At 34.8% G+C, this 20,061-nt stretch overlaps 1 protein-coding gene across 1 annotated transcript; it reads left to right on the forward strand.

Moving 5' to 3' along the window:
• The first annotated feature begins 13,810 nt into the window (after positions 1–13,810).
• LOC118765694 lies at positions 13,811–14,140 on the forward strand. The gene has a single exon (XM_036508074.1). It carries the CDS (start codon positions 13,811–13,813, stop codon positions 14,138–14,140), a length of 330 nt encoding a protein of 109 aa, XP_036363967.1.
• The last annotated feature ends 5,921 nt before the right edge of the window (positions 14,141–20,061 follow it).

Genomic DNA, 20,061 nt, shown 5'->3' on the forward strand with positions numbered 1-20,061 from the left:
AGAATAGCTAACCTTCAGGGTTCTTCTATTAAATATCCTATAGAATTTATGGCCCTGCTTAAAATGCTTAGAGACTAATCTCAAAAATTCCTTACCTATATTAGTCTTTACGGCCAAATTGAAAGCCGGGTTGAACCACAAAACTTTCCTGGTCCTAGTTCTTCGTGCAGCATTATTATCAGCATTAAGCTGGCTGTATTGGATCTTCTCAGAGAATCCACTATTCTTTAATGCGCTATCGTAATAAGGTGCAGCATTATGGAATGCTGCCTCGTCCGAAGAAATTGAAGATATTCTTCTACCTACATTGCTGACTAAGTTCCTAAGGATAACTGGTGGATGGTTCGAATCTTTGCTAATATACGATAGCTTTTCATTGGGCTTACGGAAAGGTTTAAATCTATCCGACCTTACATTAAAATTTACGTCTAAAAAATCTACACTATTCAGGTTAGCATCTATTGTAACCCGTAATCCCATTCTTTGAAAGAAAGCAATAAGGTCCTTCCTAAGTCTATCTGATTCATGGCCGTTTAGATTATGCGTGGCTATAAGGCCGTCATCCCTATATAAACCTGCATCTTTAAATGGGAATTCTATTTTTAGATTATGGAGAATAAAGGCTCATATGAGCATACATAACTCAGCCCCGTCGTACATCGAAAAGAGAATCCTCAGTCTTCTTAATCCAGGTGGAATCCTCGAAAAAAGAAGCGATTTCCTCGCATGCATAATAATATCAATTTCCGAGCTGACATACTGCTTGGCGAAGTCGATGCTGACATACTGCTTGGCGAAGTCCAATGCCCTTAGGAGCAACGTCCTAGATATTGACGGGTAAAAGTCAATAATGTCGAATTGTGTGAAACTACAATTATTCTTATAGCTAATACCTTTAAACCACTCTATGACTGACTTACTATTCTTCCAAATTCTCAAGTCTACTTCACTATCTAACTTAGCTAAAATACGGTCCAAAATATTTTTGCTAATAATTCCTATCTCAGTTTTAGCCGGATTTATCAATCTACATTTGGGGTTTCTATTAAAATTGGCTTTATGGTCTTTTAGAGTAATAACAGCTGGTCGTGGTGAAAGATATTCAATTCTATCGCTAATCTTAAGATCGTTAGCTATTCCCCTTGCTTCTAAGTTCACCTCTTTGTATATATTCGTGTTATCTTTTTTGTATGTATCTGTGACACTATTCGAAATCAGGCGCTTATAAACGCCCTTATCAAGTGCATATAAGTTCCTTGTCTTATCAGAATTAACGAAGATCTTATTCGAGTTGTTAATCTCCTTAATTTTTTCTCTCATATTTCTCTGTAATTGGTTGGTATATTTGCGGAATTTAATTTTCCTAATAAGTTCGATCAGGTCTTTCTCGAAGGCTTCTAATTCCGGAATAGGTGGCGGGTTTCTGGGAGATTTAAATCCATATTTGTTTCCGTCTGTTTTCTGTTTAGTATCAAAGAAGAAAGCTTTCCATCTCAATCTTCGAATAAACTCTTCCGTTTTCTCTATAAGACCTTTGAGATATTGCTTCCGTGCAGGGATAGGTATATTTTTCTGAGAAAAATCCAGCGGGTAAAGTTTCATATTTTTCAGCTGTTTGTTCTTCCTACTTGTGCAGAGTCGCTTAAACTTTTATAAGGAGCGGGTTACATCGGAGTAAACACTGGTATTTGAGTACTCTTTTTTCCACCTTGTTTCACATTTATGTGTTTACTCCGGTGTAACCCGCTCCTTATAAAAGTTTGAGCGACTCTGCACAAGTAGGAAGAACAAACAGCTGAAAAAGATGGAACTTTACCCGCTGGATATGTATTTGTAAGCATGCGTCTCTGTGTACGTGTAAGTGAGCGTATGTTTGTGCTTAAGCACACACATACACGACTGTATGTGTATGTATCCATTCGAACTTGTGTATTTGTATACTTGTCTCCATATATGTCAATAACGCGGTTACACAGCTTGTATACATAATTTTTCTTATTTCGTTTTTTCCCCACCCCTCCTTTTTCTTTTTTCCTTCCCCCTTCTTCGTTCCTTTTCTCTCTCTTCCTTTCTTTCGTTTTTTCTCTAACTGATACTGATACGACTTTACGTCCCCCTTACTTAAGCTTTACTCCGTAAATAAGAAACGCTACATTAGCATCGATGATTTTAACTTGCGTGCGAGATAGATTGCGTACATATATGTATGCATGCATTTGTGTGTATATTTTATATTTATATTTATACGTCTGTATATGTCTGGCGTTTGCACGCATCCTTCTGTGTATGTTGATATATATATGTACACTTTAATATGAATATGTATTGCAGTGTAATATTTATAATGCGTTTTATTTTCATGCATTAATTATATTTTCTTCATTAACGTCAATATGTATTTTATTCAATGTAAGGTTTTTTCCTCGAATTTTATAATTTTTATAATTTTTATCATTTTTTCATATATATATACATATATTTTTGAGCTCATTTTTGTTTATCGCTCGAAGATTGACCGTTATTTCTAAAGGGCCAATCAAACAAGTCCATTTTTTTAAAGGTGTAGCGTTTGTAAGAGTCAGATGAACGGCAACGAGAAACTCAGAGTAACAGATTTTGTTGAATTTTCTGCTGCTTTAAATAAAGTATATATATATATATATATATATATATATATATATATATATATATATATATATATATATACAGACATGGCAGAAATAAATAAACACTCTTGTGATCATTAAAATTTATTTAAATCCAAAATTATATTTTTATTAATTGTTATGTGAGTATTTTATATCTAGTAGACATGCCCTTTGTACTTTTTTAATGCAAGGACCATATTAGCCATGTTACTGATCAGATGAATATTTTGTTGCGGATTGCATGCCACGTTTCATGCAGTAGTCTCAAAAGATATGGTTTTGAAGATGTTCTCTTGTTCGTTTTATGAAGTGTTTCTGTCCATTATATCCCAGAGGTGTTCAAAAGGGTTCATATCTAGTTATTGGCTTTTTAATGCCAATCTCATTCAACAAATCTTGGATCATTTTAGCTGTGTGACAAGGAGTCCCATCTTCCATAAATAAGAGTATTCTTTAATCATTTTACCACTGGAGAAGATTGAAAGGAGTGCTTTCTGCAATATGCACGCATATTTATCTGAGTTTAAGTTTTCCTCACACTCCACCAGCTCTCATCAACGATTGCTCCAAATTGCTCCAAAGATCATCACAGAATAGCTGCCGTGTTTCATTGTTGGCTTCAACTTTTTTCACATGGAATTCTTGATCACAGTCTCCAGACCCACATTCGACCACTATCAGGAAATACAGCAAATCTTGACTCATCAGGGATTATGACAGTGTCTCAAAATGCTTGTAACCTCTCCACCATCTCACCGGCCCCGTTTTTCTCCACTTGAATTGGCTTCCTTGGTGCTGCTCTGTCATCAAGTTTGTGGAGATACATGACAGCTGTTCTGGGACTGATATCAACTTGTTCTCTCAGAGGCCTTAAAACGAGGATAGTCCTTCACACAAGAAAAAACCCGGGCTAGTCAAGTCTGGGGAACGTGAAGTCCAGTAGACATTGCCGTAGCGAGAAATTATTCTCTCTCCAGAGCACTCTCGGAGTAACTGCATTGTAATGAACATTTCCCCTATCTTGCTGGAACCATGTGCAAGGTCTACTTTGAATGGCCTTCACGTTCCCTAGACTTGATTAGCCCGGATTATTTTGTGGGGATACCTGAAAGAGAGGGTTTACTTAAAAAAACCGGAGATCCTAGTGCAACTGAAGGAGGACATCAAGAAAGAAATAAGAGAAGTGCGGTCTGAAACACTTGATTTGGAAAGAGCACAGGCGTATGAAGCCGAAAATGGCTGCCATTTAAGCGATGTCATTTTTGAATTTTGGTGTAGTGTAGTGTAAACTTTCACTTGTGGATATCAATTTTCCTTCTGTCATCTGTATCAAAATTTCATGCATTTATTCGTAAAGTTAAGGAAGTTATTAAAAACTGAAACCCCTCAGTGGATTTTGGGGCACCCTATATATGTATACACACATATACACAAGCATACATACATGTATATATATATATATATATATATATATGCATGTATATATACATATATATATATGTATATATATATCCTTCACACGCGCGCGAACACACACACACACAATACACACATATACAAAAATGTATGTACGTGTGTATGTTGTATGTTACCAAATGGTTTTAAATTTGCTAATTAGCTATTCATTGTATGGCCTCCGGATATGCTATTCAACTATAAAAACTATTTCATGCCTATTTAAGAAGTCGATTGTGGCAGACATTTCTGATTACGATGATGTGTAAACTTTGCACGTTTTGCATCGTCCATAGGATGATTCACAGTTAATCGTAAATAGTGGAAGCTGATTATGTAGGAAACTAGCAGTAATGCCCGTCGTTGATCGGGTAATTACTTTTACTCTTTATGTGTGTGTGTATTTTATTATTAAAAAAAAACTCGTAATAATTGAAGTAGAAAAAAGATCCATTTCATACAAAGACTTCTGTTTGTTTATTGTATGACAGTAATAAGTGAGTTGTATGTGTTATTTTGAATATTAATACAGTAATGGCAATTATTCAGTACACAAGGCTTTGGTCGGCACGGAGCCGTAATTGCTCAACAGGCCGCATAGTGGGACTGAACCCAAAGCGACATGATTGGATAGCATGCTTCTCCACTACACAGCCACGCCTATAAAGGAGAGATACATTTTCAATAGCATACTCCTTAATACAATATGCTTAACAAAAAGAATGGATGTTTACCGCGAGAAGACCTTTGGTTTTAATATCTACTCGACCAATGCAAAAACTAACAACGCTACACCATAGAGGGTGTTCCAGAATTAACTACTTGTTTCAATGAAACAAATTTAAAAAGATTAAATTAAATTAAATTAAAAAGCAAATTAAAAAGAAAACTGACAGAGTTGTTACCTAAACAAATAGATTTATAAATCTTTCTTCGAACTTTTCTTGGAAACGTTCAACATGGCTGTATCCTTCAAGTCTCTCCTTAGCGTTGTGAAACATATTTTGAAACATTTCAGGAATTAGATCCTGCACTGCTAACTGGATGTGTTCTTTAAACTCAGCTAAACGATTAATCCATCTCGGGGATGGAGATAAAGAAAATGATTGCTGCCAAATTGAAAATAAAAGGGGTCCAACAGGAATGAAAATTGAACTATAAACAAAATTCAAAATTTATACACTTTCAACCCTTATTAAACTTGATAAAAATAAATAAAAGTTTTAAAAGAATGCATCTGATTTCACTCAATCATTAAATCTTGGAGACCCTGTATTTACTCCTCCGACTAAACGGGAGAGGGATTACAAGGGATGACTAACTGCAGGTGGCGAGCGTAGCATCCGAAAGTGGTCATACAATCAAACTCAAATGGCTGTGTGTCACAACAGCAGTTTGTTTTTATTGTTTTGTTTTTTGTATGACCATTTTGCATTATATAGTTAAATCATGGGTGACATAGAAAGCCGACATGCTGCCGGGCCATGCTGCGCTGTGCAGAATTGGAAACGTGAAACACCAACATGATACTTCTGGAGAATGGATGAATGCCTTTACCCAGCCTCTCACACGCACATGGTCCGGTGGTGCGCGCAGCAGGGCGCCGACAAAAAATTTAATGTTCTTCTCATTTCATCTTCCAAATTGGAAGAAAAGGTTTTTCACGAAATATTATACGCTACTTATAATGCATAAGTAGAGTCAATATTTAATAGTCGGGGCGAACTGGCAGAAATGTTAGCACGACGCACAATATATTACCGGCATTTCGTCTGTCCTTACGTTTTGAGTTCAAATTCGGCCGAGGTCAACTTTGTTTTAGTGTCTAAAAGAAAAACTAGCATCTGAAAATTTGGTCTTTGGGCCTGAAACCGCATGCTTATGCAAAACCATTGATTTGTTTAGTTAGTTACGGAACGTTCTATTAAATATCCGTTCAGATATTTGTTAGGGAACAGCTGATTGTCAGATGGGGCCAAATCAGGAGATTAGGAACGGTGATCAAACAATTCAAACCACAGTGACGCACAGCAGAGGTTTTTCTTTTTCTTTTTTGTTTTCAAACAGTCTTCGTTTGTATGTCATTTTCCTGTTGGATAGATTTGTAAATTATGTGTGAAATATATAAAGCGATTACTGTGGGCTTCAGAAAGCTGCATAATTTATAGTATTAGCATATACTTTACTGTCTAATTTCATATTTCCCCGAAGGTATTGGTACACTTCAAAATTGAGTCAAATAAGTAACTGTCAAATATTACCGTTCATATAATCAAAGGTGTCCATTAAGCATTTTCCCAGTGTGAATCCACTAACAGAGACAGCGAGAGAGAGAGAGAGAGAGGGGGGGAGAGAAAGAAAAAGCGAGAAAAAGAAAGTAAAGAAAGAGTGAGAGAAACAGACCATAAAATAGTGGACTAATGACAAATATTCTTTGTATGGAACCATCAAGTTATGCAATAAAATCTTTCAATATATGAGGATGTTATGTTCATTTCAAAACATTATAAATGTGCTCGAAACATCTTGAGCATACTTGGAATAATCTATTTAAAGTGAAACTTATTGAAGTTCGTTTGATAGATCATTCAAAATAGAAAAATAAGATTTTACTAAGCATTCTTAATTATGATTAATATTAAAGGATTTGGTACATCCATCAATCCATACACACACACATACACATACACACGCACGCACACATACGCACGCGCGCATATATATATTTGTAAATGGTAAGGGTCTGTGTAAAGTTGTACATAAATTAAAAAAATTAAATGTAGTGATATGCAACTTCGTAGTAATCCTTATTATTAATATTGTCGATACACACACACATATATATATATACATATATATACATATATATATATATGTATATATATATATATACATATATATGTGTGTATATATAAATGTATATATGTATATATGTATATATATATATATATGTATATATACATATATACATTTATATATACACATATATATATGTATATATATATACATATATATATATATGTATATATATATAATATATATATATATATATGTGTGTGTGTGTGGTGTGTGTGTGTGTGTGTATCGACAATATATATATATATGGGTATGTGTAAGTATTTCACTTATATCTCGCGTATTTGCCGCTGAAGAGGGGAAAATTTCTAACGAATTAACCCCGAAATTGGACCAATACGGTAATAACGAATTTTTTAGAGATTTCTATCGGTTTTATTTCGAAACGCATTAATTATAATGGTTTATTGACAATCATTGTCTTTTTTTCGGCATATTTGGCATTAGAATTTTTCTTTTGCCCTTATTTTGTAAATTATTTATAAATTTAACCTTTAAAGGTATTTTTTGATATGCTGGCCATTGATAAATTTTTTCCCCGAAATAAATTTTATCCTACATTAATTATATATATATATATATATATATATATATATATATATATATATATATATATATATATATATATATATATATATATACATTTATATATACACATATATATGGGTTACACCTGGTATATGCCATCTTCCGTCTTTCATTTGCCATATATATGTATGTGTGTGTGTGTGCTAGCAGAGATACCTGGCGTTGCCCGGGATTAAAAGGGCATAGTTTTTTTATTGTTTCATTGTTTCCGTCATGTGACTGAGGCCATGCTGTAGCACCACCTTTCGTCGACGAAAGGATTTAGTCTTTGTAAGCCTAGTACTTCTATCAGTTAGTTTTCTCAAACGGCTATGTTACAAGGATGTAAACACACCAACATCAGTTGTCAAGTGATGGTGGGGGCACAAACACAGACACACAGACATACATATATATATATACATATATATATATGCATATATATATATATATATATATTAGAAATATTAAAATTACTAAGTCTCTCTAAAGGAATTTACGGCAGCATTACTGGATATTAATAGTTATCGCCATACTAATATGGCAGTCTATAAATATAAGACTAAAACTGTCGCTGATTAGCTCCAAGAGGCCATCGCCTCTAGCTAGCTATATGACACACGAACCTGCGTCCATTACAACCTTCGAACAGGGGAGGTCAGCCGCTTCACCTTGCTAGTCAGACATCTACAGGCATGTTTCAGGGTTGTTGCCCTTTATCAATGCAGCGTAGTCAGAACCAGCAGGTGTCGCTACTGACCGTCTGTTCGAAGATTTTATTGCAGATTTGCTTCGTGGAGGAGTTGCAATTAGACGTATTGCTGAGACGCTTAGGGCCTCTGTGAGCACTGTCTAAAGCGTTAAAAACCGAATGCTGGATATGGGAAGCATCAAGAGAAAGCAAGGAAATGGAGGCATAAATAAAAAACGTGATAATGCATTTCTTAAATCTCTCAAAGCCAAAATTTCGAAAGACCCAACAACATCCATGAGAAAGCCATCCAATGACATGAAAGTTGACCCAAAAGCCATCAGAAATGCAGTACACACTGATTTACTATTGGGGTCATATGTGATGACGCCTTCCTAGATACCTATTGACCCATGCAGTGAAATCCAGAAGGCATGAACGGGTCAAAAAAGTGTTGCGATACCTGAAGCACAATGGAGACACCGCCAAAATCTTTTCGGATGAAAAAGTCTTTACCATTGATGCTGTTTTAAACCGTCGCAACGATCGATACTTTGCTAACTCACTTCTGAAGTAAAGGGCGTCTTTAGGACCAAGGACCCTAGCTTCAGCTCAGGTAGTAGTACTTGGATCGTGGTGCTTAACGGAAAACTGATGCCTCTCCATTTTTCCAAGTCTGGGGAAAAGGTGGGGGCTGAAGTTAATTATAGAGTCCTGCGGCATAAGGTTTTGCCTTGGCTGAAGTTTAACTATCCCAATGGTAATTATGTGTGGACCCAAGATGGTGCTCCTCCTTGTACCGCAATGTAAATGCAATAATCCTGCGAAGACAGCTTTGCCGACATTTGGCCTGCCAACTTCTGGTCTTCTTGCAGCCCACACTGGAACTCCCTGGACTATGCCACATGGGGAAAATTAGAAATTAGAGCACTCTATCAACAGAACTTCGCATCCAAATGTTGATAATCTTAAGTAAATCCTGAGGGAAGAGCGCCACAAGTTTGAGTACTTCATCATGAAGTGTTGTGATGCCATAAGGTGGCGTGTGAAGGCTGTGCTGAACAATGAAGCCGGACATATTGAATAAGTTGTCTTTTTCTATCCCTATAAACTTGGGTTAAAATTATATTTATGTCAGGTTGTTGGATATTGTAAAATAAACAATTTGGTGAATTATACATTATTTTCCAAGTTTTGCTTCCCCAATCTGTGTATATATAGTAAAGATTATTTGCCAACATAACGGGGTAGTTCTGGCGAGGAAGAATGTTACTGTTATTGTTGTTGTTGTCCTCTTAACCAGGACTGCCATGTTGTGTGGCCAAATAGTCTTTACTCTAGAATAATGATACTGAATATCTCTTTTTGAGAGATTCACAAATTGATTTTACATATATATAATTACATTTGGTTAGACTATACATTTTTTAATAATTAAGTAATATTTTTATTAAGTAGTATTACATTTAAGTAAATTAGTTTTTATTTTAATTTATATTATGTTTAACTTTATTATCGTGTGAAATATTAAATCTATAGATATTACACATAAATATTAATAAAATAGTAAGTTTATATAATGAATTTGTGTATATTTGAACTATATCCTATGTTTTATTGTATTATTCATGACTAGTAATAGCATTGGGTATATTAATAAGACGCTAAAACATATATTTTTATACATTTAAAATCCAGATAGATTAATTTAATCGTTGAACTTCGTAACATAGTTTGTTTATCAATATTATTTGGATCTTGTATTATTTTGAGTTTGAACGTTGTTATTATTATTGTTATTGACTGGATTTGTAGTGGACTGTCGGTTGTGGCTGAATATCTTCGTTGTGTATTGTTTATCTGTTATAATATTCTTGCACCTTTCTTTAATTTTGGGGGCTTAAATGTTTCTTACTTTCCATTAGTAAATAATTTACGGCATTATATCATTTTTATATATATTGATAGTTATAAGTTACGATAGATATTAATTTTTAGATCTATTTATTTAGAATGATTTATTATTTTTTATAAATGGATCTAACGTATTACATTTAATTTAATTTGAGAATTAATTTTGTTAGGCAATATATTATTTAATAATTAGGTGGTATATTTATTAAGTAGTATTAAATTTAAGATAATTAGGTATTATATTAAATGATATTTAGTCAACTATATTATTGAGTAATATATTGAATCTATAGATACTACACATATATATTAATTATATAGTCAGTTGATTTAATGAGTTTGTCTATATTTGAACCATTTCTTATTTTGATTACTATATTTATGGCTTGTACTAGCATTGTGTATATTAATTAATTTTAAATTATTGTTTAATTTATGTATTGTTTTTAGTTTACCCTTAATGTATATTTAGTAGCTTATATATATATATATATATATATATATAAATACAGTGTACATTTAAGCACATAAGAGGTATCCATAATAGGACTACTTACACTCTAGAGAGTACAGTTAAATTCCAAACCGCTATTAGGGATAAAATTTCGAAGGGAATGAAAAATAAATGCATTTACCATCTAACTCCTGGACCAATGGTTTCAGACCTTTTTAGCAAACAAAATAATTTGCTAGGTGAAGCCTTCTTCAGCAGGTACACTTAGATTAAATATATATACACGAGGCAATCCAGTATATGCCCCGTGCCTATACACACACACACACACACACACACACACACCACACACACACACACACACATATATATATATATATATATATATATATATATAATATATATATATATATATATATAATATATATATATATATATATATATACTGTGTCTGGGGAGAGTAATTTTCTTTTTGTGCCTTATAATGTAACATATTCACCGGTAAAATTTCCATTTATTTCTCATTTTTATTTTCCTAAAATTTTCGTTGTGTCTTGCAACCTCTTCAATAGTCTTGACTCCGTCTGTTATTTACACTGCGTTCCCTTTTTGTTTGTTTGTGCGCATGTGTGTGTGTGCCTATACATGCATGTATGTATGTGTGTGTTTGCATGTGTATGTATGTATATATATGTGTGTGTATGCATATGTATATATGTATGTATGTGTGTGCATCTGTATGTGCGTTTCCTGCATATTTATGTGCTTGCATGTCCGTGTTTGTGTATTTTCAATGTATGTGTGTGTGAGCATGTGTGCGCACCTCTGTCTCCTTGTGTGTGCATGTTTGTATGTGCGTGTTATGCAACTATGTACCATGTTTGTATGCATGGATGTGCATCTTTATATATGTGGATCCGTGTCTCCATATGTATCTGTTCCTGTAACCTACGTACCTATCCGTCTGTATGTTGATCTGTTTATTTTCATATCTATATGCTTACATACAGAAAAAAGGTGCATACACACACACTCACACCCCCCACACACATACAAACATTTATCTACCTGACAGTCCACTAACTATTCTACTCTACCTGTGTAAACTGTGGGTATGGAGGTATGGTATCTACTATGTATATTTCCTATTTAGTATTGGGGAGGTTTCATTTATAAGGACGTTTTCCTGTATTTGTCTGAGTGTTGGATCTTTTGGGTGCTTGGATAAGATGCGGATGTCAAGTTGACCCAAGTTACCTCCATGGTGGTCTTTGGCATGTTGGTAGAGTATGGAGGACTGTTTTCTGTCGTCATATTGTCTTAGATGTTCATTTATTCCTTCTATGCATCTTATGCTGTAAACTACATTTCAAGTTCTACAGTTAATACCAGGGCTAATCTTACATTCCATGCAGTTATCACTGGTGCACATGGTATTCTTAAAGGTGTACGTCCTACATAGTTGTGATCTGACAGAGTTCCCTAATTTTCAACAATTTTAATGTTGAGTTTGGTCTCCTTCAGAGCTTTTCTAAATCTACGGTCTAGCTCTCCATGGGCTGTGGCCTCTACAAACATCACTCCTTGATATTTGTCGGTTTTATACCACGTGTTCACCCTGCTTGCTTTGTCACAAGTTCTTTGTATTCTATTCTATTCTTTGTTTCTATATCTAGAGAGGGAGAGAGAGAGAGAGAGAGAGAGGGAGTAAAAGAGAATGTGAAAGAGCGAGAGAGAAAGAGAGTGAAAGAGACAGTGAGTGCTGATGGCGTTCGTTTTGTGTTTTTAAATGTTTACCACATCGCAAGAGAAGTAGATACACAGATACATATATATATTGTTAAATCAAAAGCGGGAGAGAAGAGGGACACAAAGGAAGTGAAAGAGACAGTAGATACATAAATTCAACGAAATGTTTCTACATAGATACAGAGACACAGCAAATATTGGCTGTCAATTTCATTTTTCATTACCTCACGAGGATAAAATTAACTCAGAAATGGCTCAGTACTTCACAAACATAACATCAACGTAGTTTTCAATGAGATTCAGCCTCACACAGAATATGAAAAGGCTGGCCCCTCTGAATTACAGCTACAACTCGAGACATATATACATATATATATATATATATATATATATATATATATATATATACATATATAGGTGGATTCCCTTTGCGGATCTATTTCTAGCGTTAGAGAGACTACATGTGGTCTCTCTCTTATTACTTGTATTAATAATTTTTACTGTATCACAGTTTTTTTACGCTAGGCCACTTGGTGTTTTAAATTGATGTTATTAATTAATATTCAATTTTTTTCACCCTTATTGTGAGTTTAATTATAAATTAATATGTTCTCAAACCGGCAGTAAATTACTGGGGTAGTATTTACATCCGGTATTTCCAACGCGCCAGGAGTGAGGATATTTGAATGCAACTGCAAATGTAATCGGCTGTGCCGTTCGCCTTTGCTCGGCTTCGTATGGATTTTGGTGTTCGATCCAGCAAATTATATTTTTGATATACTCTACTGAGGATTCGAAAATGATTATGTAAGTAAAATTAAACAATCTATTAACAATGAAACAATTGTATAGAGTTAATCTATTTTTTCGTTATTTTTGATTTGTCCTGCCCGCTTACATTCTTGGTGAGTTGAATTAATGCTTGAGAACAATTCTTTAGTGGTAGATTCCCTTTGCGGATCTATTTCTAGCGTTAGAGTGACCACATGTGGTCTCTCTCTTATTATTGTATATACATACATACATATATATATATATATATATATATATGTGTGTGTGTGTGTGTGTGTGTGGTGTGTGTGTGTGTGTGTGTTGTGTGTGTGTGTGTGTGTGCGTGTGTGTGTATAGTGTATAGTATAGGTTAGTTAAAACATGTTTGCAATAAATGTCGTGTGGTGGAAATAAACGCAATTACCAAACTTTGATTCATAAAACCATTAATTATTTCGCTCGTTTGCATTTAAATTTGTACATATGTACCCAGAAATTTTCAACAACTGCACACCAGAAGAAATGGAAAAACGAGTAATTTTATCTCCTTAAAATTCTGACTGTCTTGCAATAAATGAAAAAGTTCTTAATATCATAGTAGACGTAGTTAAAACGTACTTAAGCGCAGATCCAATGTCCTGCAATAATGAAGAGGAAGTTCAGAACTATCCATTTGACTTCATACACTCACTCACACCATCCGTTATGCCTCCGCATCACCTCAACTTAAAACTTGTAATGTTGCTAAGAAATCTTTCGAAGGCGCAAAGATTTCGCGAACATTGTGTAGAGGCATCATTGGTAACAGGCTCCAACAGAGGTCGTACAGTTCTAATTCCCAGAATTAAACTTAGCCCTAGTGATGCAAATATTCCATTTACACTAAACAGACTTCAGTTTCCACTTCGACTTGCATATTCAATGACAATTAATAAGGCTCAAGGGCAAACCTTTGAAAAAGTTGGAATACATTTGCCCAACCGGTATTTTCTCATAGCCAATTATATGTCGCCTTCTCAAGAGCACGAGCTTTGAACAATATCACAGTAAGAGTTATGACACTCAATTGGGATAACAGACAAGGCCAAAAACGTGGTGTGTCATAAACACAAAATATTGTCTACATACACACAATATACTGTGACGAAGACTAGCGCACCAGCTAGCATCACCATCACACCAGCCGCTCCTTCATTACACATCCACATCACACCTTTAAGATCTATCTCTTTATTACCAATAAGGGGCTATACAAAGAACAGAACAAATACAAAACAGACAAACATAAACTCGGGGAACTTAAAATTATTAAAAGAAGATGAAATAAGAAGAGAAAAATTACATCTTTAAGATCGGGGGACCAGTTAGGGGCCCACTGGATCTCTCTCGGCATACCAGCAAACTACAAAATCGCCCTAGCCAGCATCACTACTACCTCCAAGCCCGTCATAAGTAGTTCTTCCTATGACCTTAAACGATACTAGCACAATCACACACATACATAAACAGCCACAACCACATACACATAAATGCACACACATAGTGCTATCATTGAACACACACACACACACATACACACACAACACACACACAGACCTACGCGCATGCACATACCCACACATACCTCCTTCTCTTGCACTCTCCTGTCTTTGGAAGAACTTTTCCTTCACCCATTCGGCTCCGGTAATTTCAATATGTGACCAAGTGTGTATCGTTGGCGATTTTCTTTCTCCGTCTTCCCTTCTTTAGACTTTTTCTATATTTCTGGTGAAGGGCGCCGCTTGAAACGTGAAATCCTCTTTATTTTCTATCCTTTTCTGAGCGTCCAATAGCACTGTACTTATTCCACCTCCTCGCGTTGCTGTTTTTTCTTGCTTGTTGATGTTTGGATTGACTACACACACACACACACACACACACACACACACACATATATATATATATATATATATATATATATATATACCAATTAAGGACTGAACACGAAAAGGTGGACAGTCAACATGCTAGATATAGACGTCAAATCGCCATTCTCCACAAAGATTTTGTTCTCAAATAAAAATAAAATTCAGCACGACCTAAAGCAATGGATGAGACAAAAGAAAAATACTAAATGGAATAATTACCTACGTAGGTAATTATTCCATTTAGTATTTTTCTTTTGTCTCATCCATTGCTTTAGGTCGTGCTGAATTTTATTTTTATTTGAGAACAAAATCTTTGTGGAGAATGGCGATTTGACGTCTATATCTAGCATGTTGACTGTCCACCTTTTCGTGTTCAGTCCTTAATTGGTATATATAAATATTTTAATCTTCGGATTCTTTTTAATGTGCTAGACCACTGGTTTTAATTGACTAATATCAATTTCTACCCTTAATTTTTAAATATATATATATATATAAGTTCTATAAACATTTAGATTCCGATGAATATGGTATTTAAGTTGAAGGCACCAGAATTTAGTATGGTAGTATCCATACAATTTGAAATAAGGTGATTATAATCAAAATAAGCAACAAGGATATGCAGAGGTAATGCAGTACGATCGTTTCATGCGGCTCCATTTAATTGAACAATGCAAACATTACATCAATTTAAAATGTAGAACAATTTTCAGCTGCACAAAAATATAGGATTTCATTAAATTCGAAGAACTCATTAGTATAATTTTATCCAAAACCTTCAAGAGGATAAGGAGATAGACAAAGAACATGTTTTACAAATAACATCACTGTTGTAATTGAAATTTAGCTGTTTCTTGGAAATTGTGCCCTCTTGTTTTTGAAATTTGTATGACAAGCGTTGTTAGTTGAGTCACTGTGAATGTAGAAGAGCATAAGCTGGAAACTGATTATATTTACTTTGAAAACCTACTGTTTCTGCCCGATTTCCGAGCTCCCATTTTATAATTTTCTTTTTAAAAAAAGGCACCTTTTATATATACTAAGTTATATTTTTCATCAAAATTTTAGGGAAATATTGACGTGTCTTAAATGAAAGTTAGGTAGAATAATTTTCCGGAATTTCTTGTTTAACTCGTTCTAGTTTTGTTGTAGTGTGTCTGCATTACTTTATAATGCTCATATCGTTGTTGGTATGTTGCCTGGTATGCGGTAATGTATATTTTCGTCGTAAATATTAGATTGCTTTACTTTTCCCTCTGTATCTGAGTACACATCACTTTCTGCTTGAATAAATAGTGAATATATGTGTTTCATTTTCGAAGCTAATCGTACTTTGTCATCTGATATTTCTTCCTTATGCGCACCATCTTCCTACAAATCTATTTGCTTTTATATGCTATAGCAATAGCAAATAAGGATATCAAGTAAATTATGAAGTTATGAATTTTTTAGTTCATAAACCAGATCCACTTATTGCAATCTTGTTTCAGCAGAGTAGTAAATACATATATGGACTCCATCAACATATACACGCACGCACACACACACGCATGCACACGCACACGTACACCCACACACATATACACACAGACGCATGCACGCACACGCGCACACACACACAAACGCATGCTCATACACACCCACTTAAACGCGTGCGCGTACATACGTGATTAAATACATTTATGCGTATGCTAATCACGTCTGTGTGTATTTGTGAGTGTATGTGAATGTCTCTATCTATCTATCTATATGTATATATATATATATATATATATATATATATATATATATATATGTGTGTGTGTTGTATTTGTGTGCATGTGTGTGTGTGAGTATTTGTGTGCATGTGTGTGTGTGAGTGTTTGTGTGCATGTGTGTATATATGCATGTACATATATCTATATATATATATTTATATATATAAATACACACACATATATATACGTGTAGTGTGTTTTGTACATCATGCATTTCCTTTTATATATACACCTAAATCTAACTGCAACATTTTCTATTTTGTTTTCTCCACAGGCTATAATATTAGCAGAAGGGAGAGTTTATTGGTTATATAAAACGTATATTAAATATACGAAAAAGATGAGAAACATATCAAGGCTCACACTCAAATAACAACGCTATAATGAGAAACGGTAAATTATAGAAATTATATTATGAAACAATTTAGTGAATATAATCTGAAACAATTTAGTGAATAAGAGCCTTTAAGGAAGAGTAATACTTTGATATCCAAAAACAAAATCGAACACACACACACGTTTATATATTATTTAGTTAGGACGCAAGAAATGGTTAGGTATGACAATATAGAGATTGCTGTAAGGTAAACAACATTGAAGACATCAAATGCTGGCACGATACTGTAGATATGTTATTGTTCTTGTTTGTTCCTTCTCGAGCCATACCTGACTCATAAGGGCCGGTTTCCTGGTTTCATTGGTGTATAATTCCCCACCTGGATGGGAAGCCAGTCCGTCGCAGGTGAGCTGCTAGATGCAGAAGGAAAGAGTGAGAGAAAGTTGTGGCGAAAGAATCAGAAGAAGTATGCTATTACCTTCTCCCGGAGTCGCGTGGAGCTTAGGTGTTTCGTTCATAAACACACATCGCCCGGTCTGAGATTCGAACCCACGATCCCTCGACCGCGAGTCCGCTGCCCTTACCACTAGGGCATATGCCTCCACACTGTAGATATACAAGTACCAAATCCGATTTATACCGTAGGTCCGATTCTGTGGCTGGACCTTGCTGTCCGAAGGTATAAAAAGTAAAAACAAATGACATTCCATATTTACGACAGCTGTATCAGTAGAATTTTTTCAAAGCACTCATAGAAGATTGCATATGATCCACTATCATCATTTACATTCTAAACAAGAAAGACTTCACACAAGTGAGATTTCTTACATCGATCTAGAGAAATCCAATGTGAATTGGAACCGTGGTTCATTTAAACTTAACGTTCGAAAATAGGGGAGGATTAGGTGCCGCTTAAAACGGACAAAAGAGAAACTAAGAGATCACACAACCATGCAATTTAAAACTACTTATCAAAATTAGTTTACGATTAACACTGGCGCCTGAATAATGTATCAATAGTATGACTATATGTCAGTGTGTGTGTGTGTGTTTGAATGTGTGTGTATGCGAATACGTATGCGTTAATGCCCGTGTGTGTGTCAGCATACGTGTTTAAGATGTATGTATGGATGTGTGTGTGCGTATAGACGATTGGTAAATGTATGTACAGTGGGGTGAACTGCTTGAAGCTTCTCTCAATGTACACAGTTTCCTCATTGGGCTTCTTGTGTGGATAATACTTGCCTGTTTCAGTTACGTCTAGGAAGTCGACGGTGGTCTAGTTGGTGGTAACTATTAGGAACAGAGCAGTTGCTTTAAATATTTTTTATCAGCTCCTTCCTAAAGATTTTCATGGCGTGGCCCTTCAACTGGTTTGATATTTCCAGGCTGTCGTCCCTGTAAAGGGGTGACCTGTGTAAGTATGTGCGTTTCTTGACGGTATCCAAGATATGCAACCCGATGAGGTCGGCGATTTCAGACCCATTGCAGCACCCTATAGATATGTCGGACACATTGGATCGCCTTCTTTCTTCGCGCAGAAGGATCGTCGCGAACCAGGATTAATTTTCTGACATTCATGATACTGACATAGAGGATGCTTGTATTCGTGAGTTGCCTTGCGAAATCCAGAACCTTCAAGAGGAATTTCAATATGTACATCAGGAGATTGTCAGTAAGCGCAATCTTGTTACTCGACTCCTGATAGTTGCTATAATGTCCAATTGATGTTTTTACCTGATGCGTAAACATGATGTGTTTCACTGCTCAAATTCAATGGTACGAGCACCTGAGAAATATAGAAATGCATTAGTGCCATAACAGAAGAGTTACCCAACTTTACAGACTGACATTATCTGTTTCCCATATTCTTTAAAATATTAAGTAATTCATCGGAAACCACAGTGCTACACTCGATACCTATGTTTATTTGAGTAGCAATGCTTGTGTTTTACATGTAATTTTAAAGATTAAGCTGGATATTGTTAATATACTAACTAAATGGAGTAAATGCATATCGTCCAGTGTTATGAACGGAACGTTACTGTTTGCGTGAAAAGCCTCTTAATCTGTTATTTGTAAAAAGAAGTTTGTGCAGAGTAGTATGTCTATGGTTTTACTAGGAATATATTATTTTATGAAAAGATAAATATTACAATGTATATGACTCAAATACAGACGATAACGTATCGTTCCAACAACTATGAAGCGCAAGGGAAAAGATAAGTATTAAACAATATTAACGTAATTTATCATACCACGAAATACATGCAGTAGTGAACGGACAGAACCAAAAGTGTATTTTCAGTAATATCGGTAATTGTGTGATACATAATCAAGTACAACCTAAACACTAGATAAATTCGTATTTGAGTTACTAAAACTGACATTGCAGAGTTCTTCGCTTTGAAACCAAAAGAGTTTTACATTGATGGGATTAAAAAGCTTGTAAATAAATATATGGGAGGAAGTCCAATTAAATATAACATTTGATCACTTGTTTTCTTTATTCAAAATTCGGACAGAACTTATGGGATGACCTGATAACTGTCTGAATTGGCACGTTTATATGTTTTCTGCAAATCCAGTTTTGGGAAGAATTCTAATGCTGTCCCGCAATGGTTGACATGGATGTATCTTTTTTTCCTTACAAGCAGGTCACACCAGTTTAACTAACATCACGGAAACGTGATTAAATGTTGTCTAGTTTTCAAATGAAAATAATAAGTTTGCAACATTTTCAAATGAAAATATTTCCTCCGTATATTCAAAAATATTTGTTAATAGTTCGTGAAGATAAGTAATACAGAATTCTGAGACACAAAACTAGAAAAAAGCTTCGCTGCACACACACACACACACACACACACACACACACACACATGGAGTAATTCAAAGGTGAGTAACAGAAATAAATTGATTAGTTTTATTATATTAGTCTCCACAAGAAATTAT

This window comes from Octopus sinensis, linkage group LG12 (assembly GCF_006345805.1).
Source record: "Octopus sinensis linkage group LG12, ASM634580v1, whole genome shotgun sequence".
Lineage (NCBI taxonomy): Eukaryota > Metazoa > Mollusca > Cephalopoda > Octopoda > Octopodidae > Octopus > Octopus sinensis.